The following is a 23,052-nucleotide window of genomic DNA, read 5'->3' as shown; positions in this document are numbered from 1 at the left end:
GGTGGAAATCTAGATATAAAATGAATTTTTCTAGATATAACATGTATTTTCAGAGTATCAAATTTCAAGTTATTGGGGTGGAAGTGACATACTTCTGTCTGATGAGAACTACTGCAGATGTGAGGGAGTAACGCAAATCGATCATGGAAGTTTATATTATCCTTAATAAAAAGGTAGTTGTTTTGTGGTACATTTAAAGTTAAGTTGAAGTTCATACTTTAGACCAGGATATTCTGCCAACCAGTGTATTCAAGCCTCGTAGAGCATACGTATGTTGTTGACATAGTGGCAAGTCAAGGAAATTAGCAGTCTTTAAAGTCCAGCTGTTTTTTTGCTATTTCTGGCTGCTTTCCTTAGAAGAATTTCAGTTTTGGCAATATAATGAACAACATAACTGTTGTGTTAGGGTATTTTTTTTTTCTGTTAACTCCTCATGTTCTCTGTAGCCCTGAAGTGAAACAGTGTCAAGCATTTTGTTAGAAGCAAAACCTCATAAAAATGCTTTTTTAAAGGAATTATAATGCTTTTCTTTGCAAATGTATTTTAACAATGAAGTGTTTTTTTTCCTGCTCTGCTGCCTGCTCAAAAGGTCTTTTGTATTCCTCCTCTGGACACTTGGCAAACCGCTGCTGTAAGCTTCTGCCAAAGCTAGCTGGGTAGGCATACCCCAGCCGTGGTAGGCAAGGCAGTCTGAGGAGAGCTGTTCGGAGAACCCATTGGTTTTATAGCTTGGGAGTGATTAAATACAGCATCAGTAATGCAGATGGCGTTGTTCAGCGGATCATTACATTAATTGTATTATTAAGGTCTCTATAACGCTGTGGAGCCAAGCGAATATTGTTCTGATGTTATAGATAATGAAGTGGAACTCAGGCTGTTTGTGGAAGGCTGCATTAGCATTCGGCAGGAAAGCAGATAAGCAGAAAGTGGGAATCTGTGACCTCTGTACTCTAAGCCCACTAGAGAGTGCTGTTTCCAGTTAAATACTACAGCCCTTATTTTTCAGTAATAGGATGTATCCTTGGGGCTTCTGGAGGGGAAGAGCAAGACAGAACAATTGGGGCATTAAGATGAGGAGCTGTTTAGTACAGCTGAGTTGGCAGGAAGCAGTGGAGAAGCATGTCCCTTCTCCCAGCCCTGGTTACAAGAAGGGTTGTGGGACAGCGTTGTGTTGTGACTTCCTTCTTCACTTCTTCAGTGTATCATCTTTTAACAATATACGTCACTTTCTGAAACTGTTATGTTTTAGTAGTAATAGTGGTTGTGCTGAGTATTCCTTGGAAATGGTATCTTACGAAGCATAAGTAGGAGTGTTACTTCTTCTTCCCAGAATGAATTTATGGACGAGACCTCTAAAGTTACGGTTATGTTTTGTAATCAGAAAAGTGTGGCAAAGCGCACTGTGCAATATGAATTAGTGAACGAGAACATTATGAGCAACAAAAATGTTATATTTAAAATACAGTGATCTTAAAGGACAAAACATACAAACATAATAACATCTAAAGAGAAAGTTGGAAGTATCCTTTTCCCAGTTTTTCTGGACTAGGCTTTCAGAGCCACTAAGTTTCAAAAAGCATTTTTTTTGTTTGTTTTAATCGTTCCCCCAAAACAAAGCCATTTGATGACATAAAATCAGATTCTATCAGCAAACCTTAGGAAAAATATATATGTATGTGTATATGTAGTGCAGAGGGATTTAGACGTGTGTTGTGATGTGTAACCCAGTTCTTTGCATCTTCATAATGAGTATTTAAATGAGTGCCAGAGGCCTTTATTAGCATCATGGAAAAAATGCAGGGTTTGTGCAAAATTAAATTCCATGTGAAAGAGGAAGCTTGGAAAATGTCATTGAAGGAGGCTAGCAAACGTCTGTGTTCACGCATGAAGTAGTATTGCAATTTTCTTACGGTATCTGATTTTGTTCTTTCTAATACCAGCATCTTTTTCTTTAGTCACCTTTCCGCACCTTGCAGGTTCTGCTCCTTCATGGTCTAGTCTTATGGATAGCAGCAAACAGTGGGATTACTATGCACGGCGAGAGAAGGATCGGGAACGGGAGAGGGAGCGATCTCGAGATCGGGATCGGGACCGAGACCGGGACCGAGACAGAGACCGAGAACGGACCAGAGACAGAGAACGGGACCGAGATCACAGTCCGACTCCAAGCGTGTTCAACAGGTTGGTGCAACACCTTAAGCATGCTGTAACTCTGCTCCTAACTGTGTCCATGTTATGTGGTATATTTCAGCCTTAAATGTTAGTGTCCAGCTGTATACTCCAAAGAAATAGAGGGTGTGGCCCCCTTCCCTCCCCACTTTTCAGTTGGAAACCATAATTGATTTTCTAAACATAAAACACAAGCGCCAGAACTACGGTGTACGTCCAAGCTGGTTATAGTGTTTTATGGATTAAAGGTGGGATTTAAATACTGTGTATGGGTGACATAGTCAGCTCTCTTTGACCTCAGTTCTACAAAAATCCATGGAAGTGTTAAATGAACCTTAGTTGCCATTTAAGTGCCAAGAGCAGTGTGGTACAGCATTGTACCTTAATTCATGGGTTTAGCTGTTAAGATGGGTAGTTTAGTCATTAGCGTTAGCTGGATTATAATCGCTCCTGCCGTTTTAAAAATTTACTTTAAGGTTAGGAACCTTTTTTTGTTCGCTTTCAGGCAGATAATTATTGTTTTTCAGGCTTTCAATCCTAATTGCTTAAAAAAGAAAAAATCTGCAACTGTTCTGTGGCTCATGTGCACATGTACAAAGCGTTTAATGTTGAGCTTGCTATTGACTCCACAGGTTCACGTTGCCGTGTTGGATATAGACTTATCTATATTTACTTTGCTCAGTATTTGGGGGTGAACATCTAGACTGCTTTTCTCAGTGTTTTTCATTAAGTTTCAGTTTTGTGGGGAATATACGTTAGCTGTTGGGCTGATTGTTTTTGCTAATGGCTTTATACTGTGGGGAATGAGAACGCCCGGAGCCGACATGACTTCAGCTGAGAGATGAGACTTTTATGCATGGTGGTTGTTAACTAAAGACCCAAACTGGGCGCAAGAAAGCTGCTTTTCCATGTAGGCACACGCCGAGATTACTGCAGTGATGTCCTCTCCTGCATGCGTGTGCTGTGTTAACAGGGTCAGTTTTTGGGAACTCAAGACCAATCTAAACATCTGTTCCTCAGACAGCTTGATTGAAGGCCAGAAAGGAGCCTGGTCATTCAAGGGTGCTTGAAATGAACCTTAATAGCTTCCAGGCCTAGAGAAATCTCTGTGCTGCTGCCAGAGTTATCTGCAAAGGAGGGGGAAGAGCAGGCCTCGACTTTTTTATGTGACTAAATTATCCACCATCTGTAGCAAAGCTGTTGCCACATGGCCGTGTAAGAAAATGGGAGGCCCTTAACTCACATAAGTTGGGTTGGGAATCACAGAGAAGGTGGGAGAAGTTTAAGACAGAACATGCAGACATACTGTGTGGTTTTTTTTTTTGTTTTTTAAAAAAGATTTATTTTCAATTTTGTGCACTCAGAAAAGCTGCAAGGGAGGAAGAGAATGTGAGCTATTCTAGAGACAGCACGGATGCGTTGCTTTTATTTAAATTGACTTTGTTTAAACTTAAGCAATACTGTTGTGAGACTTGGAGTAAGGATCGTCTTTAGCATTTTATTGCTCAGAAATTATTGCCATATATGCTTTTAGAAGTTCTTTTCGAGATTTAAAAAAAAAAGTGAATTTCTTAAAATTGTAAAAAAGATATTATTTTTACCCTGTTAGTATAACTGAAATGTGGTTTAAAAATGAACCTTCAGTTTTCTGTGTTTTCTGCCACCTTTGCCCTGCTGTCCTCAGATGAAATTGTGCATTTTCACAGTGTATCTCATTCTCTGTTCCCTTGAGAAAATGCTGTGTTTTCTGACAGTGATCCCTTCTGCAAAGAGTACGTTTTTGTTTCTGTTTTGATAGTTTCACATCAGTTGGTTACTACTGAAAATGAAAAGTTCAGCATTTGATTGATAGCTTACTGTTTTATGGTGGTTCTTTAGTAATTTAAAAATGTATTTCTGAGGTCAGGAAAACCAATAACCCAGTGCAGCAGAGCAGACCAGGGTCTGCTTGGCTAGAAAAAAGCTTTATAGGAAAGGACTTGGTGTCCAGGTGGACTACAAATTGAGCAGGACTCAGCGCTCTGTGCGCAATAAACGTCAAAATGCAGTGAGCTGCACTAGCTATGAGGTCTGTGAAATCTAAGAAACGATAGTGACATCTGGGCCGCTATCACAAAAGTGTAAGTGGAAGAACTTTTTAACTGGGTGGGAGACGAAGCCCTGGCACAGGCAGCCCAGAGAGGCTGTGGAGTGTCCTCCTTGGAGATCTTCAGAAGCTGCCTGGACGTGGTGCTGGGCAGCCAGCTCTGGGTGGCCGTGCTGGAGCAGGCATGGGACCAGGTGGGCTCCAGAGGCCCTGCCAGCCTCAGCCGTCCTGTGGTCTGTCACAAGTGTGCTTTTGAGGATCAGCTTGCTCTCAGATGTGTGGTTTTAAGTGCAGTTAGGATTTCGTACTAATGTAGTCATTAATCAAAGCAGTCGTGTTACTTAGTCATTAAGTCATAACTTTGAGTTCCTTAGCAATAGCTGTAGTTTCCTGATTTTGGTATGCGAATATTTTTAATGTCTCCTAGAAAATCAGGAGTTTGAGTTTTATTTGATGCTTCTCTACACTATTCTAAATTGCCGATTTTCAATTCTTGAATTTTGCTTCAAGATACAATTATACAAAGTTTCATAGAAAGACTGGTGCTGTTGCTTCAGACATCTCCCCCCCTTCTCTGAGTTTTTATGCATCGCTATAATGATCACTGATGTAATGTTCTTACCTGGGAAATGGCCAATAGGTCCAAATTATGGCAGATAAAATCATTTTGGTTTAAATCCTCACTGCTGCAGGGCATGAGAAATCTCTAGAGGTGAGCTGTTCTCTTTGCAGGATCTGTCTGACTTGTTCTGCAGAACTTTAAAGGTTCTGCTGCTCACAAGGACTCATGAAGAGACTTCATTTTATGGTAAATGTTGGCAAAGAAACATGAAGAAAAGCATGAAACACTTGGCTTTTGTCAGCTTAATAGTATCTAGATTGTTGCTCTAATTGCTACCTCAGCCTGGTTATGTTCTACCTTTCTTTAGGACTTGGTAAGGGTCTTCCAAACCACTGTTACTGCAACTATTTAAATATTACATGAAGTCTTAGTTAATTTTTATTGAAGTTTGGTTGCTAAATTCCATTTGGGTACTATATCTGGGTAGCATTTTCTTGGTAGAGAAAAGATCAAGCGTGCCTTTACATGCTGTGCTAATGCAGAGCGTGAGTGGTGTTAGCTAACAACCGTTACTGCTCTTTTTTTATTTTTTAAATTTCACTAAACTCTTAGAACTGTCCTTTTTAACAAGACAAAATATGAAAATAGATTCTGAAATAAAGACTTGAAATTCTTGTATAGCCTGTAGTATCTAATTTTCTTACTAGCGTTGTGGCAGGGCAGCACAGGGCAGTAATCCCAGAGGGGAGTGGAGGACATCATTGGCATTGTAGAGAAGTTAATGTAAAAAGCCACCCAAAGCACAGCATATTTTACTGTCCATTTCTTTGCACCTAGTGTTTCCTTTCTTGAAGCAGATATAAGGAAATAGATCAGTGGTACCAAAAATAGAATTTAATTTACTGAATTGGCTTGTAGTAGTCAAAAGGTAGGCTGGTAAGTGTTCAGCATTACACACACTAACCTGAAGACATTACTGAAGTTTACATAGGATTGTACTTTATTCAGATATGGGTTTAAGCTAACTTCTTGATAACTCCAGTATAAATTTAGTGGGACACTGTTGCATTCTTCTTGCCTTCCGTTTTTATCAAACAATCCCTTTTCCAAATGATATCGTATACTAGACTTCTATGGTTAAGGTAAAGAGCTTTAGTATACCTTTAACATACGTTGTGGGTTTTGTGTAGAAACCCAGAAGCAACTTTAAGATGTATGTCATTTATTTCAAGAGCGTGTGAGAATTTATTTTTAAATATATACATATATATACTGTTTAGTGTTACTGTCCTGAAAAGACCATCTTCTTTTAATCAGCGATGAAGAACGATACAGATATAGAGACTACGCAGAAAGAGGCTATGACCGCCATAGAACAAGCAGAGAGAAAGATGACCGACATAGAGAGAGAAGACACAGAGAGAAAGAAGAGACTAGACACAAGTCATCTCGAAGGTTTGATTTTTAATAGGATACGAAAGACTTTTACCAGCTTAAAAAAATAAATTTTTAGAAGAACCCCAAACAAACTGGAGTTTCGTGGAAAGGCTGTAAACACTTAGATGTACTACTTGGAACAAGTCTGCCATATCAAATGTGGACAGACAAAAAGCAGTGTTGGCCTTGGGTAACTGCATATTGATTGATGTATGTGACAGTCTTAGCGAGTGAGCAGAAGTGAATTTGGGGAAAGAAGGGTAAAGTGGTGGGTCAGAAAGAGGCAGAGGGAAGCTGATGTTCAGCAGCATTAACACAAGAATTTAATGATTCTTACAAAGTAAGTAAAATAACCCTTATGTTCACTCTGCAGAAATGGTTCAACTTTTTCAATTAGAAATAAAGGTTAATTCAGGGGAAGGGGATCAGTAAGAATGTTAAATCCTAAGGATGCTAGTAGTGATGTGACATTGCTAATAATACTGCTGTTAGAATACGGGTTACAAATGTGGAAAGTTACTCAAAAATCTCAGTAAAAAATGGGGGATGTGTAGAGGTACGTACCATCACATGAAAAATTCAGTTTGATCCAGCTACTATATGGGACAGAACAGAAGCAGGTGCCTGTTTTCAAATACGAATGCAAAGGCAGGTTTTCTGTACCGTGTAATTATACGGGGCCTGAAGTTTCATGCAATTGCTTGAGGTATATTTTCCCTCTTTTTATTTAGTAACAGCAGACGTCGCCATGACAGTGAAGAAGGGGACAGCCACAGAAGGCACAAACACAAAAAATCTAAAAGAAGCAAAGAAGGAAAAGAAGCCAGCAGTGAACCTGCTCCTGAACAGGAAAACACTGAAGCTGCCGCTGTCGAATAGGCTTGTGTGGTTTTTGCCTATTTGCATATATATTAGTGCCGGAAATAGATTACTATAAATCTTATTATTTTTCTGGGTATTAAAATAATTTGCTCTTAGTCTTGTTCTGTTAGTATGAAATCGAAGGTTACTTGGTTGGTTTTTTTGAAAATAAAAGAATAAATTTTTCATGTTAAGATTCCTGGACTGACTTTGTCTTATAAGAAACGTCGAGAAAATATCTTGCATCTAGAGGCTTATGCTCTTTCAACGTATGTAGGGATTAAACTCTTAGTATTAAATTGTCTCCTTTTTCCATAAGCCAGTGGGAAGGTCATTCTTTTGCTGGCTTTAGAAGCAGTGTGCATTCACTTTATTATACACCAACATCTGGAACAGTGTGAGTTTAACATAGCTTTTGGAGGTCATATTTGAAAAGGTCATCCTTTACTGCAGGGACAGGCAGAAATTGCAGACTCCTCAAGAACTTCATACTAAAGTGTAATGAAAAAATTAGGGGAGGGGGGAAAGGTGCTGACTGTTCTTAGTCCAATGGAACACTGAGTGTGGTGATCACACACTTGGTAATTATGTCTGGTTTGTGTGGGTGCATAAGGAAGACTTAAGCTGGATAATCATCCCTGCTGCTTTTCAGGGGCTTAAGAGAAAGTTCATTTTAGTCTTTGTTCTGGGGGACAGCTGTTACTAACACGATAAAGGTGAACGAACATAGCCTCCTCACATTGCTAGCTTTTGAGAAAAAATAAGACTGAAACAAGGGTAATTTGCAGGGAAAGGCGAAGGACTATTTTAAGAAAAAAGTAACAAGTCTGTCATCACTTTCAGATTTCCTCTTTCTAGCACAGTGTTGTGAGATTGGCATGGCAGTCCTGCAGAAATTACACTGCCTTATCAGGGTGCTTGATGATATTAGTAGGGTGCAGTGTAGTTAATTTGAAAATGATAATTCTATATGAATTTATTCATTCTATATTCTATATAGAAATCCTTGACTTAATAGTATTAGTCAGAAGCTAACAGGGAGACCAGTTTGTTTGGTTTTGGATGAAAATAATGTCTGTACAAATACACAGTTACAGTTATTTTTAATAATTTTAGAAATGTAGTTCACAGTTTTACAGACTAACAAACAGTACTTGAAAGTCTTGAAAATACCAGCTTCATGCTGACCATGAGAAAGTACACATAATCAAAGTGCTATTCGTGTGTTGGATAAAAATCTTCACCTGATTTTTGCAATTGGAAAAACTGCAAGGAATTTTTCCATAAATTATTCGAGGATTTTTTATAAATCAAAGTGAGTGAGCAGGAGTTGCTGCTCCCTAAATTCCATGATTATTATAATGCATTAAATATATATATATAAAAAAAAGCAAAACAAAAAAATTGAGAACATGGGGAAGGAACGAAGTCTGTAGCTTAAATCACTCTGAAGTGATTCTCTGATGTCTCCTTGCTTTGCCTTAACTCGACTTTTCTTGACATGCAGGTTGAAATTTCCCAAACCTTTTCGTTATAAACGCGCATTTGACCCCCCAAAAAGCAAACATGGCCGACATCTGGTTTTTTTTTTCTTTCTTTGTTAAATTTCTTGTATTCTCTGTGAAGACTCATTTTATAAAAAAGTGCCAGGCCAGGAAACAATTGTGAGAGTAATTTTTCCTTTCAGTTCTTTGAGCATCCTCGCCAAGCAGGCGTGCATCATTCCTGATGTGTTCCTGCCATTGACAGCAAGGAGGATATCACCGCATCTGAAAAAAACAAAGGTAAATAGGAGAAAATTCAACAAGGTGACTTATTGGCAAATGACAAAGCGTGCCCTTAAGTTGTGGGGAAGGGGTATAAGTGAGCATTGCTATTCCTTCTCGGCTCACCACAGTTCATAAATGAGGGAATAGAACAGGTGAAAATAGTTTGGCGTTCACGCTTTTCCCTGTGTTTTCCCTCCTTTTCTTTGTAACTATAATTAATTAGACATATTTGAAGGAAAATAGGATATAGTTCTTTCAGATGTGAATGAGCTGTATTCTAAACAAAATATTTTTAAGACTTGATACATTTCCTCCATCCTGCATTTTACTCTCTTAAATTACATTGGTGTTTGCAGGGAAGTTGGGTTTGGGTTGTTTTTTGTTTGTTTGTTTTGTTTCTTTTGAGCTGGGGACATACGGAAGATTTCTTTTCACTACCCCAGAAATAGTTCAAACTGACGTATCTTTTTACTTACACTAGTGACTGTTAGACATCTAAAAATATTCTACAATGAAAGTAAATCTGTTGAAGTTCAGGGCACTTGTGTCCTATTTACAGAGCTTAATTCTGTACTGCATTGAGCTCGCTATAAATTTTGAATGCACTAATATGAAGCATGCTTGTCTTCCTAATTATCTGTGATTCCTTTTTTCCCCACTTACAATGTGTTCAAGTAAGCTTTATTTTTTGTTTAAAAATATATCTAGATGAAAGCCTTACTTGATTGCTGCTACTTATTAAACAGTTATCATTACCTAATTCTTCCATCATTATATGCTGGTGTTCCCCCAACAATGGATTTGATAAAGAATGGTTTGTTCCCAGTGTGTTCTTCATAGCCTCCTACGATGCTGAAGCCAAGACTTCCGGATGTGTTTCTTCGTAATATGATTTCTTTGCAGCTGTACAAATACCTGAAAGAAACCATTCTAATTAAATGTCTTTTGGTTAACTTTGAATTTGGATGAATCATTAATGATGCATCTGCTTCTTAATATGCTCGTAGAGTGTTTCAGAGATATAACACCAAAGCCCCACAGTAGTAAACACCTACAGTTTCCTTTTTTTTTTTTTGTAATGCTGCTTTCTACAGCCAGTTACGCTAGAAGTAGAATTACTAGCTAATCTTGGTTTTAAAATATTTACATGAAAGTGACAAAGAAAAACACTTTAACTGAGACTGCATTTAGTATTTGTAAGCTGTAGTTCCAGAAACTATATTTCATTTGCCTCAGACAATCCAGTGACTTGTTTTATCTTCTGGATAAGAGCCTTGTATGTGTTGTGTTTAATCGTGTCAAAAGTAGCCAGGCATCTAGGACTGTGGTGCATGTCAAATCTAAAACAAAAATTTCAAGGCCAATGCATTGCACCAGAATTACAGAAATCTCAGCGGTCACTCAAGCAAGAATACCCCTGGAAGTAGGAATCCTGAGCTGTTCTTGCCAAGTAGCATGGTAAGTTGCAGCATGGAAGATGAGAGAAGCCTGTGCGCTTCAGTCTGTGCTTTGGAGTGAGTCTGCTGTTGAGAGGATAGCTTGTCCTCACTCTAACAATTGGTGGTATTTTATGGTAAGTAAGGTGAAATCTGCCTCTCCTGCCTTTTGTCTTTTACATTTAGGATATTGTAAGTTATGTTAATTCAAAGCTTATCTGAAACAACAAATATGAGAAAATGAGAGTAGTATTGTAATTAGACTCCTACAGTTCGCATATGGCTCTGAGTACTTTGAACATCTGTTTATTTTTTTTCCCTAACCAACCAGAAAAAAAATATATAATTTCATTAGTTACAGAGCAACAGTATTTTCGGTCCTTAATACTTAACCCACTCATTGTTATCTGTTTGCCCAGGAATGACTGAAAAGCCTGAAAACCCTTTCACTGTTCCAAATCTGAAGTGTCGGGCTGGCCTTCAGCAAGCAACTGCTCTGAGCTCTGTTCAGGAACTCCTCAGGTTTCTGAGAAACAGCTGACCCTTCTGGAGAAGGATTAATAACCTTATCTTAAAGACCAATGTGTCTAACATTTTTACATTTTGTCAAATAATACTTTTGCTCTGTTTCAGAGCAGAATTTTATAGTAATACTCGATTAGTCCCTCGGGACCTACTAATATTCACCTGCTGCCAGGATGGTAGGTATATAATACTTGAACAAGCACTCACTGGCTGCTAATGTAAGAAACAGGTGACGTTTGTTTCTTTCCTCAGCAGCCAGGCATTATTACTTTACCATCTGTGGACTTTTAAAATGTGCAAAATCACTTAAGACCTCTGTGTTTGATGGTACTTACCAAGGTCATGACCAAGCAATGCCAGGATTCAGCCGGTAGTGCTATTACCTAGTGTTGGTTTTGCAGGGCAGGGGGCTCTGCTGCCCCGCATTATAAGAGGACATGACCAAAATTGAAAGGTGATAAACTAAATTCTGATGCCGTAGGAAGCAAATAGTCAAGCAGGTGAAGACATGAGAAGAAAACACAGTGAAGAGGAGGCTTACATGCATCCTGTGCAACCTTCTGTAACTTCATTAGCTACATGGTCTCCATCAGTCTGGAAGGCATAAATGCGTGCTTTTTTTTCAAAGAGCATGCTAGATTTAACTAAAATAGACATGGCTTACTAGCATTATCATTGTTCTGTGGTGTACCTAATTACCAAGCCCCAAAATACTTTTCTCTTAATATGATGGTTGTGTTTCAGTTGCCCATTGCCCTTGCACTGTAAACTGAATCAGAAAGTGATGTTCTGATGTTACAGAACATAAAACTTTAATTTCTTTTAGGATGAATGGGGTACATCTAGCTCCAGTATCTTGATTAACCTTGGAATTAATTGCCAGTACAACACTGAGTGTTCCTCTGATCATCTGGTGATGTTCCTACTTTGCAGCTCCGCGGGGACCTGCCGAAGCCAGACCAGGAAATTACTCCCACTCACCTGAAAAGAGACCTGAAACCACCTTATCAGCATAGCTGTCATCAGCACAGCTGTTTTGTTCTGGGGATGGACCCCCATGTCCTGACCCCGACCCCCTGTGCCACCCATTGCCTGACCGAAGGGGCTGGCTGTAGGCTGCATTGACAGCAAGGACAGCAGAGACCAGGAAGCAGGAGGAAAGGTGCTTTCCCTAAGGGTTTACAACTTTGTCGTCTTTGGATCCTAATACCTAAATCGGTAATTACAGATTTTAAATTTAACTCCCCAAGTCTGTTTTGCCCACGTCAGTAATTGGTGAGTGATTTCCCTGGCTTTATTTTGACCCACAAGTTCTTCCTCTCGTTCTTCCTATTTTCTCCCCAGTCAGCCAGGGGTGTTGGGCAGTGTGTCAGGACCAACCCATCACCTTGGGCATAGCTGGAGATTGACATGAGCTCATACATGAGCTACGCATTAATGCTGCTGGAAATGTGGAAGGGATGCTGGGAGCCAGGCATGTGCAATGCCAGGCTACGTATCAGGCTGTTCCTGCTTGCTCCAGTAGTTTGTATGCAAGCAGGGATGCCTGGTCTGCCCGAGCAAAGAGCAACCAGAAGAGAGGTATTTCATTTGGCTCTTTACAGCTGTGTAGTAATCAAGACAAGCTCAAAAGTGCCACAGAGAGAAAATGAAACAGTACTTGCGTCATCCAAAGATGCTTAGTGTGCTTGAGTAGATTATTTTTCTGTGGTAATGAACCTCCCCAGTCTGTGTGTTTTGACCCAGATAACTGCCATAACCCACTACACTGGGAGTGGTCCAAAGCAAACCATCTTCTGTCTTGGAACAAAGCAGCTTGCGGCCTTCTGCCACTATCTGTAAGTATTCCAGCAGTCAGAAAGCCGAGGACGAGGAGTAATTTATGTGTGAACTTGTCACAGATTCAAGCCTTGAGGATAAGCAGTGTCTAGACACAGGGTCCTATCTGAAGGAATACTACAGCCGAGCAGCAATTACTGTTGCACAAGAAGTTTGAAATTGCCTATTTACAAGTAGTTAAATGCACAGTTCCTTCCTTCCCTTCATGAAGGGTAAGTAGCCTCACGCTCTGGGAGTCAAAGCCAACGTGACTTCAGCAATAACGGGCTTCAAACCCGTGACACTTCCCCTCCTGCCCTGATACAGTATCTGGCAGAGGACTGGAGAGATGTGTGAGAATTAGTCCCATCAGAGCTGGGACGGAGTAAATTTGGGGGAGTTTCCCTCCCAGTCCACGTTTTAGATCCACTTCTACCCCTGGTCTGCAGAACGACTCCGGCCTACCCCTGTCTTTCTCATCTCACTTTGCAGATGAACAAAAGCACTCATGTGAAGTACTAATGTTTGTAAATGTTATGACAGGATGATCTATAAAGTATTTTTAAGTGCTAGCTGGGGGAAGGAAACATGAGGAGAGAGAAAGGAGAGCGGGAAAACAAGCTAGAGTAGAAGAAACATCACAGGGCTGGGGAAATGCTTTTCACCAGCTGCTACGCATTATTTTCTTTGTGCATGCTTAACAACATTTCCCTCCAACAATAAACGAGACCTGTCTTCCTCAACAACAAACAATTAAATTAGCTACCCTGAAATAAGGCTCCAGGCTGGAATGCTTAAGTTTCTGCATCACTGTTTCCTACCGCCTCTCAGCCCGCAGCCCCCCTGCGCCTGGGCAGTCCAAGTTTTGACAGATGTCAGATGCACATGTGCGTCTATTTTATAACCACCCTGCACTGGATTGTACTACAGAAAGAACAGAAGAGTTGTTTATGTACTATCAAACCATAGAAAACTAACCAGGGCCAAGTGTAAGAGCACTGAAATTCAAGTGAGTTCCACAAACGTGAAATTGTGCAAGACAGCATTTCTAAGGCTTTGAGCTTTGGTACGAGGAGTCCCATAACCTGCCTAGATGATTCTGCTGCTACTGACTTGATTCAGAAATATAATTCCCTAAAACTGTGTGCCTCTTGTCTATGTCCATCGCTGTAATATGTGTTCAACCCCTGGGAAACAGGCTACTAGTACAGAGCTAGGCATTCACAGTATGCCAGCCTCCAAAGTAAGGAAGCTACCTTTCTTTAATCAATCAATAGCAGCCACTTCATCAGCTGTGGAAGGAGGTCTGTAGGTATCCTCTAGTGTTTAGCTTATCTCAGACAACACATCTTATAGGACTGTGCTTTACGAGATTTTCATCAAAACTCTGTTTTTTGAACACGGAAGAAATCTTGCCTTTGCTACTTGTTCAGTTTTTCTTATGTAGGTGTGCCCCATCCATCTTCACAAGTACCTTACGTGACCCTATGTAGTGACAGCCTTTCCTACAGCCTAGCTGTATTGATTGTTCTTAGACTCAGGCACCTTGGAGCAGTCCCTCTGGAAGTTGGGATGGTTTTACTGTCATCATCGTGGTTTTAATTAAGATAGGTGAATCATCAGCCTTCCTGCCCCACAGTTGCACACAAGGCAACCTTAACTGAAGCACCTTAACCTTTACCAAGACAGACCTGTCTGAAGTGTATGTGGACAGAGAATCACTTTCTGTAGCAGCCTGGAAAAAAAACTGTGAGACTTCTGGAAATACCTTGAGATCTATTGGGCTGTGATCCTTGCCAAAAGCAAACTCAAGGACTGATAGGAAAAGGTTAAATGCTCAGACTGGGGGGGAAATGAGTTAATATGACACACGTTCTAGTGAGGGAACTTGCTGAAGGACTTCCAGATGTCTGGTGTGGGCCCTGGAGGACCAGTATAAGAGTACGAGGGTAAGAGCATTCACGTTGGGGGAAGAATGAAGGCTCTGATTGTACGCAATGAGCAAATCCAGATCTGATCCTCGTGCCCTGTGTCAACCAACTAGCTACTACCAAGGATGAAGCACACCTTTGTCACTGTCACATCTGATCAGTTTTGGTCCCTGTCTCAGTCTGGCGGTCGGACCCGCGTGTTGGCCTGGCATATTAATCCCCTGCTTGGGCCTGGCAGAGAAGGGCCGCACTGTGCCTGGCGTCGCAGCTGGGGATACGATTACAATCAGCTTCCTGTTCTCAGACTTGCTGACATTGGGGCTAATTTTCCTTCAGACTGAGTGGGTGGGAATGGCTTCACACATGCAGGCGTGGAAGAGGCGGATATGGCGAGCTTAGATACTGCTTTTAAATGGGGAAAAAAAATGCCACCCTTCTGCTGTCACACTTCAAAGCTGTACTGAGGGATGAGAAAACTGGGTGCAAGTCTGCAGCATTGTGGAGTTGTGTCATACATCTCAGTCACCTCACTGAGGAAATACGTCCTTTGGGTGGCTCTGGGTAGGAGATGAAGATCAGGCAGCTCAGGTTGTCTGTACAGCAGAGCAAAGTTGTGGTTACACGAGGCATAGGCAGGGTGCAATTGCTTATGCCCATCTAGCAATGGGTGGTGACTGAAGGCAAGACTCAGCACTGCAGAATTCAGCATCCACGAGGCCTAGTCTGCTTGCTTCCTCTCTGCTGGGAACGTTACCCCTGCCTTCGTGTTGTCACACCCAGGAGCGCAAAAGCAGCAAGCAGGAATGGGGACCTCACTAGGCCTGCCTTTCTGAAGGGACGCTAGGAGAGAGTTCACCATTGCCTGGGGTTGCAAGCTATGGGCCATCAGTTCACTGCTTTTTCACAGAAATCAAAACCTAGGCCTCTCCGTTGGAGGAAGAACCTCTCATTCGTGGTGGTCAGACACACAGTCATCCTGCTCTTGCAGCACTTGAGCACGTGTTACAGTTGTTAGCTCCAGACCAGGCCCCAAAACACGTTTGTGTGAGGCACGTTTGTCCATCACAGCAGACCTTGCTGCAAGGTGAAGAAGCTCAAAATGGCTCAGGCCGGAAGGAGGAAGAGCATCTAACCTGCTCTGCTTGTGCAGGGAACGAGGACATGTCCTGAATCTGTGCCTGTAAGCAAAAGCCCACCTATTTTCAGACTGTTTTCTTCATGGAAGAAAAAGAGATTTTCTGAGACAATACTGGCTTTAGGAATATGGGTGAAAATAGCTAGCAGGCTGAATTCTTCTTTCCTTGAGGTTGGGGAATGCAGTTCCCCACCGGAGTGATGCTAGCTTTGTGTATCCAGACTCAGAGCACATCCTCAGTTAACACCTCACAAAATGTCGCTGAAGCTGCAGGTATCTGCTGCGTGCACCAAGCGGGAGAGAAGTTCACCACATGTGATGTGGCTTTCATTATCCCTACTGAAACAACAACACAGCTGCTTCCTGGATGTGACAAATGTACTCCTTTCAGTCGGGGGTGGGGTGAAGAGAGGTGATTTGGAGATACTGGCCAACTGCACGCACTCTGTAACTTCTGGGTAAAGTCGAACAATTGAGCAGCATTTGGCGAAGGAGAATTAAGGGCTGTGCAGCTAGGGAGCAGCAGCAGGGGCAGCTCTGCTTTCTGCAGGGTGGTCAAGCCAAGGCCCCGGTTTAACAAGATCCTGTATCCATATAAGCTTTTCCTTTCACTCCCTATGTGCCAGATAAGTTTTCAGGACTGGAACAATTCAGGATACTTCCCTCCCTTGCAAGAGGATCTGCGTGTCTATTTTTCCATGTACACATACCCACTTACAAAAGGGAGGTATTTAGAGGAAAGACTGTGACAGAGCCTGGATTTAATTAAGACGTCAGTGCAATGAATCAAGCCAAAAGGGAGAAGGACTGCCAGAAAACATAAATCTTTCCTCCCACTCCCCTTCAGGGGGAGGACGGGGCTGCTGGACTCACCGGGGCAGCCCCAGCCACATCACCCAGGAAGGCGACCACTCGCTGCTCTCGGCGGCCTCGGGGGGCAGGCGGCGGCCGCTCTCCTCCTGGCCATCACACGCCCTCATCTCCAGGGCTTTGAGCACCACCGAGGAGCTGGTGTTTTTCAGCAGGGCAACGGCATCCGTCCGGCTGACCCCCGTCAGGTCGATCCCGTTAACGTTCAGGAGGATGTCACCTGTGATGAAACGGGTGATTAAAAACACTCTGGAAATGTTTCTAAGACACATCCCCAGCAATAACAAGAAAAATCCAGAGCCAAGATCTTGCTGCCTGATGAGACTGTTGATGGCATAGTCTAATCCACTGACTGTATGTGCTGTGACTGTCCTTGCAGGGGGACACCCCACTCTAAAGCCAGGGTGCTCTTGCTGCACCCCATCTGCATCCTCCTCAGACCTTGGACCATGCTCACTGGTCATCCCAGCATCTCGAAGTGAACATTAACCTCTCCTCGTGGTCTGCTGTGATGAGGCAGGCAACAGTCTAAAGGCTGCTCAAAACCCTGGAGGCTTATGGTGCTGTTATAACATCACGTATTCATTTGTTTCTAATTTTATCAAATTAACCACGCTGAATTTTCCATGCTGGGTGTCTGCCTCATGATGAATATATATATTTTTTTGGAAAATGCAACCCACTGAGAGGCAGTTATTTCTCAGCAGGAGGAGAGGGGAAAAGCTGCTGGTTTGCTCCTGTTGCCGTGTCATACGTGTTTGGATTAGAAACTGTAGCTCCTGCGAGGGTGATATCCATATGCATGCTGCTACAGGCTCAAGGGGCCGGGCCAGACTTTTTCTGCCCCAGTTTCAACTGCCTCGGTGCTTTGAGGAGCAGGGCAAAAAAACCTTTTATGCACTCAGGAAGTTGCTCCAGCTTCTGGTCAGTGACTTGGGTGAAGCTGAGTGCAGGCTCTTGGCGACATAGCTTCCGAGAACAGTGGGATCTTTCACCATTCCCCTGCTCTCTACCAGTTCCTGAAAAAAATGCTGATAAAATGTGCTCCTCATCTTATTTCAATGACTTATTCACATGGAGGAGGAGAAGCTATCAGTGTCTCCACACGCTGTGTTACATCAAGAGCCAAATGAAGGTATGAAGACAATGTTTCTGGACATGATATTGAGCCACAAGGCATTAACATTGCTTCATGTGTGATGGGAATTCTACTCCTTTATATCTTTTAAAACCCATAAATGATATGGCAACAAACTCAAAAATTTACACAAAACAAAACAAACAACACCAAAACCACAACACTATGAAAGTTGCATAACAAAGATTTCAGTAGTTAGGAGATGGTGGTGCAAGCCCATTTTCCTGTGAAACATGATTTTGTTTCCTACCACAATATGTTTATATTCCCTTCACAGAGATGGTTACTGCCGTGTATAATAGCTTTTCTAGTAGCTAACTTGAGACCCTCTAATCTGTCATCTCCTAAGAGAAATCTCTGGGACAGCTGAAGGTGTCAGGGTGTGATGCTTTTGTACTATCCCCCTGTTTTTCAAAGCAAGCCTTTGAATTAAAGCAGGCTTTTACCTGTTTTTATCCTGCTGTCTCTGCTGATAACTCCTCCCGGTTCAACGCTTATCACATAGATAGGCAAATCCCATTCCCGGTTGGTCGCTCCGCCTGCTACTGTCATTCCCAGCGACTCCGTGTGATCCTTCCGGACAGCCACCACCTTCTCATGGCAGGTGACAGCATGAAGGGTGCTCTGTGATGGGGAAAACAAAACAAACACACACAGTGGGCATGGGGACCTCCCTGACAGCTTAGGCATTTTCTACTGAAGCAAATATTCATCGGGAAGTACTGAGGGAACACCAAAGCACTTTACAACTGCCTGCCATATCTGTCTGGGTGGCTGGCATAACTCTCCCAGGGCTTAGGCTCTGTGGAGTCAGAAGTGTAGCCAAAATAACCCATACCTTAGTCAGGCACAGCTCCTACTGAACTCAGAAGCAGTTTAGCAATGAGACCAAGAGAAGCAGGAGTAGGTCTTTGAAATGTAGATAAGGAATACAATTTTCCAAAAGGAAAAAAAGAAGAAAAAAAAGTTCTTGATACTAAGATTACCAGTATATGTCACCATCATATCTTTAACTATCAGTTTATCATCTTTATCTTCCTGCTTGCAATCTGAACATCACCTGTGTAGTTATGAGAAACGGTACACCTGGGTTAAAGCAATAAAGATCTTGGGACAGATGAGAAGACAGTCTTCATCTACTCTTCCAAATTTCTGTGTTTCTGTATAAGGGGCATATTGACTAGAACATGGTAGAAGTATATGTATTTCAGTGAGAAAGACGTTTACAGAGTGAAGAGACAGCTTCCAGGGTGCTCTTCCTAGTCCTTGTGCTTCAAAGGTCACTCCATGACAGCCACCTCTGCTGTCTGAGGGCAGTCATCCTCTTGCTCCTGCCTCCAAATGGAGAGTGGTGTTACACACACACACACCACTGGCCACGCGAGCTAGTCTCTGAGCAAGGGTGAAGCAAACTCACGGGTAACCTTGGGATGCACCGGGAACACAGCTTCAGCACAGCCTGTGGACTGAATGGTACCTTTACAGCACATCCATTTCTAGCAGAAGAGCTTGAGAGACAAGGATTTGTCTCCACAAAATCTGGATTTAAATGTTAATTGCTTTGGCTTGTTTAGGCATTTCATAAGCTGTGCTCCTGGCACCAGCTCCTGAAGATCCTAGTCCCTCTCGCAGAAACCATCTTGGAGCTAGAATAGACATGCTGCTAAATACATTTCAAATGTAACCCCCTGCCCCCCTCTCATTCACAAGCGTGACCTCACATTTACAGTATGCAAAAAGGATCTATAAATCTCATTTAAAGCCACATTAATCTCTTCTAAGCAATCTGAGATCCCACAAAGACATTCTACCTCAGTTCCTGGGCCAGCAGTGCAGAAAGAGGAGCAAGAAAGCCCACGGCTTCTCCCACTGTGACTATGGGGAAGGAAGGAAGACAGCACTAAGAGGCTTTTATGGGAATAGGAAGGAAGAAAAGAACAGTGTCAATGGGAATTATGTGGTGTGGGGACAGATACATGGAGGGCTTCTTATATATAGTACTGGAACAGCTTAATTTTCAGGGAAGCCACAGAGCTTCAGGAACAAAAAGGCAAAGAATTCCATGAAAAAAAGATCTTGTCTTAGTCAGTGGGACAAAAAGCAAACTGATACAGTTGTCTGGACATACCACCTGCAGAGCACTGGCACCGTGTCAGAGTAATTGGGTTTATGGCTTGCAACCGAACCTAAACGTTTCTGAAGGCTTTACAACATTCTCTTTTAGAGAACTTAAATGTCCTAGTTCAGGTCATCTTAATCCTTCAGAAGATCACATTCATCTTCAAGGCTTACAGGTTTTAAACTTGATAGCTCTAACTTTGTGCAAACTAAAAGTAACGTTTCATCCGTGTTTGTGCAAAACATTGTCCTTTTTTCCTCTAGAAAAGGAATGCCTTTCCACCAAGAAGCAGGCACTTTCTGCAGCATGTGGGACAGAGGCACTACTAATTTTCACAAATATGTGGGTATGAAATTTTGTAAGAAAATATGAAGTTGTAAGTAAGCTTGCATCCCTGAGCATTCGGAGCAATCCTGTTACTTTTACTATGTCCATCATGTCTCTGACTCCCAAAACACTGGCTGATAAATCAGCTAAGGCTCTATTTTTGAGGAATCAGTGCAGAGACAAGCAGCTTTCAAAGTGGTGCTGACAAATTTTCCTGTTATATTTCAGTGAAAAATTATATAAGTACATGTAGTTGTATGCTGAAACATGCAAGATCAGTTTTCCTTTGAAGTGACTCTTCTGCATGTCATTTTTTACATGACTGCAGATAGAAAGGAGTTAGGGCAACTTGGCTGAGACGAAGGCCATGATGAAAGTAAAGTAAAGCCTTTTTCAGTAAACACACGTAGAGCTCTCTTGGAGGTACTGCTGATAATGAGTAAGCCAGTTAAAAGGCAGTGTTTATCAGTGACTGCATTTCAGTGCATTCTCTCCCAAACAATTGTCCTCCTCTGTCATTCTGAAATGAACTCAGAGGTCAGAAGAAAAACATAACAGTTCATCTTCTCCTTTTTACATTTTCTTTTTTTGGGGGGGGTATGTTTACTGTAAAATAAACATTTACAGCAGATTATCACAACATCAAAGCCGCGATGTGTGCCTTGCAGGCAAAGGATGTGGCTGCGTCTGTTTGGAAGATGCATTTCACCTGAAGGCTAACCTGCCTGGATGGTCACAGAACATTGTCTGCTCAAGCAACAGGGCAATGGACTCATTTAAATGCTTGGCAATTTGTCAAAAAGGAGCAAGAAAACAGCTCCAATTAAAAATAAGTGTTAGTTAATTAATGGCAAAACTCCCACTGACTTCAAAGAAACCAAATCTGGCCAATTTCTGCATTACAGCCCTGCTCAACAACCTCTGCTACACAAGCAAGCATTTCTGATATCTTTTTTTCTGAATCCAGGCAGCAGCCACAACAATTTGGGCTGGACGTCCCGTATCCCTGCACACCAGAGAACAGCTTAACGAGGTCCCGTATGGGAGCAGTCTCCCGGCACGCCATACAGCCCCCATCACTACCACTACAGAAGGACGTGGCCATTACAAACTGTCCTCCTCTCTCTGCTCTTGGCTGCGTGGCCCATTGCCATTGGCATTGGCCTGAAAGGGAGCCGCCTCCTCGCTCCTTCCAGATGGAGGCAGGTTGTGGGGAGGGCAACAGCTTGGCCAAAAGCGATTCCTGAGCCATCGTCTGAACAAAGCGGCTGCGGGAAGTTTATTCTTGGCACCGAAGGCAGCTATGGCTTGTGAGGAGCTTGCAGCCCACGTTTGTGCACAGGAGAGCTGCTTCCCTCAAAGAGACGATTCCTGACCTGCTAATACCACCTCCTAAGGGAGGGTCAGGGGCGGGGGGAAACACAATTAAAATTACTCGGAATCCAAGTCAGTTAGCAATCTGTCTATCAACCACACGTAATAAAGCTGTCCCACTGATGGCAGCAGATTCACCAAACCACACACACATAGCAAACTCCCCTGACTGTAGTGAGTGCTACCTTGTGTTTGAGCAAGAGCACGTGCTGTGTTAGGACACTGTGCAGACCCTAGGCCTGCAAGCATTACTCCTGCTCTAATGCCTATTAAAAACAAAAATAACATTTTAAGTCTGCCAAAGCTTGGAGTTTAAAAATCTTGAATTGCAAATGATGTTCAGTTAAACCTTCAGCAAAAAAAAAAGCTGGAGATATTCAAACTGACATGCTTGTATCCTATAAAAGGGCAAATAACACTCCAGTAGCGATTGCATCAGCCCAAAATGCTACAGGGCCTGAAGCAAATCATGACCACTGGCTGTACTGATCTACTGATCTATTGCCAGAGCATCTTCTCTGATATAAGCTCTCCAGTGCCCACACACAGACCTAAAGCGAGATGGTAACGGCTCAGAGTTTTCTTTTCTGTCTCTGATCTTCCCTGGAAAGTGCCCAAATTGTGGCACTGGGCAGAAACCCAGAGCAGGTTGCCCGCTTACTTGCTTATGGAGTGTGTATGTCTTGTGGCAAACTGCAAATCCCCCTAAAAGCCACAACCTTTTCTTCAAAAGATGATTCATTAGCCTCAGGGGGACAGTTGCAAGGTCAACAGTGGCCTTTCAATCTCACCGATCCCCCAAATAACACCGAATTTACCAATTTTCATCCAATACCTCTTAGTACAGGAAGAGAAAATGGGGATCTGGGGCAGTGTATGGAAAACAAGCCGTGTTGCCAAATAATCACACGTGGTATCAATTAATCAGATCTCTGTGGTGGAGCTAGCAGGTGCTCCAAGCATCACTAGAAATCATACAGCAGCATCATGAGCTAATTGCTGTCCTACACATATCTCCCTAAGGAAATCATTACTTCATTAGGAAGTAATGTTTTGCAGATGCATGATTAGTTGGGCACTATTTGCTACTGGCTAGCAGCTACCCAGCACCAGCTCTGCTCCATGGTTTAACCCCTGTTAATCCTTACCAAGGGCTGTGATTTTTTTTCCATGAAGTCTCAAAACTAACAATAAAGATACACTGATATATATATATATCACACATAAAAACCACCAAATAGATATAGTTAGAACAAACAAATAAACAAACAACAGAGAGAAAGCAAAAGGAAACCTGCAGAGAATGGGCGTCTTTAAGCTTTTGTGAAATGCAGAGCGAGGTTTTTCTCCTGGCTGACAGCTGCACGCCCAGTCTGACAGCTGGTTCAGTCCAAAAGTCTCTTTAAGGACACTTCTGGCTGCCCAGCAGGCAGGATGGATTTAATCCAGCCCTGGCTGTCTTCCTTGCTCATGCCCCCCTTGGTGTAGACCAGCT

At 42.3% G+C, this 23,052-nt stretch overlaps 2 protein-coding genes across 24 annotated transcripts in view; one reads left to right on the top strand and one right to left on the bottom strand.

Annotated features, from left to right (window-relative positions):
- FIP1L1 (factor interacting with PAPOLA and CPSF1) overlaps positions 1-7,311 on the top strand; it is a 45,223-nt gene extending 37,912 nt beyond the window's left edge. For 6 of the 8 annotated variants that reach the window (XM_080589295.1, XM_080589296.1, XM_080589294.1 and 3 more), the window contains 3 exons: positions 1,956-2,181; positions 6,135-6,272; positions 6,986-7,311. In XM_080589295.1, coding sequence (XP_080445421.1) covers positions 1,956-2,181; positions 6,135-6,272; positions 6,986-7,133 — 512 coding nt within the window. In that variant the 3' untranslated portion in view covers positions 7,134-7,311. The remainder of the gene's footprint in view (positions 1-1,955; positions 2,182-6,134; positions 6,273-6,985) is intronic. The other 2 variants (XM_080589292.1, XM_080589291.1) reach the window with 1 other exon arrangement.
- LNX1 (ligand of numb-protein X 1) overlaps positions 6,271-23,052 on the bottom strand; it is a 150,120-nt gene continuing 133,338 nt past the window's right edge. For all 16 annotated transcript variants that reach the window (XM_080589284.1, XM_080589281.1, XM_080589282.1 and 13 more), the window contains 4 exons: positions 18,184-18,361; positions 16,603-16,819; positions 9,641-9,799; positions 6,271-8,884 (listed from right to left, as the gene is read on the bottom strand). In XM_080589284.1, coding sequence (XP_080445410.1) covers positions 8,749-8,884; positions 9,641-9,799; positions 16,603-16,819; positions 18,184-18,361 — 690 coding nt within the window. In that variant the 3' untranslated portion in view covers positions 6,271-8,748. The remainder of the gene's footprint in view (positions 8,885-9,640; positions 9,800-16,602; positions 16,820-18,183; positions 18,362-23,052) is intronic.

This window comes from Anser brachyrhynchus, assembly GCF_964034855.1.
Source record: "Anser brachyrhynchus genome assembly, chromosome: 4".
Classification (NCBI taxonomy): Eukaryota; Metazoa; Chordata; class Aves; order Anseriformes; family Anatidae; genus Anser; species Anser brachyrhynchus.
The sequence above is the reverse complement of the archived record's forward strand: the minus strand, read 5'-3'. Positions and strand labels throughout refer to the sequence as shown.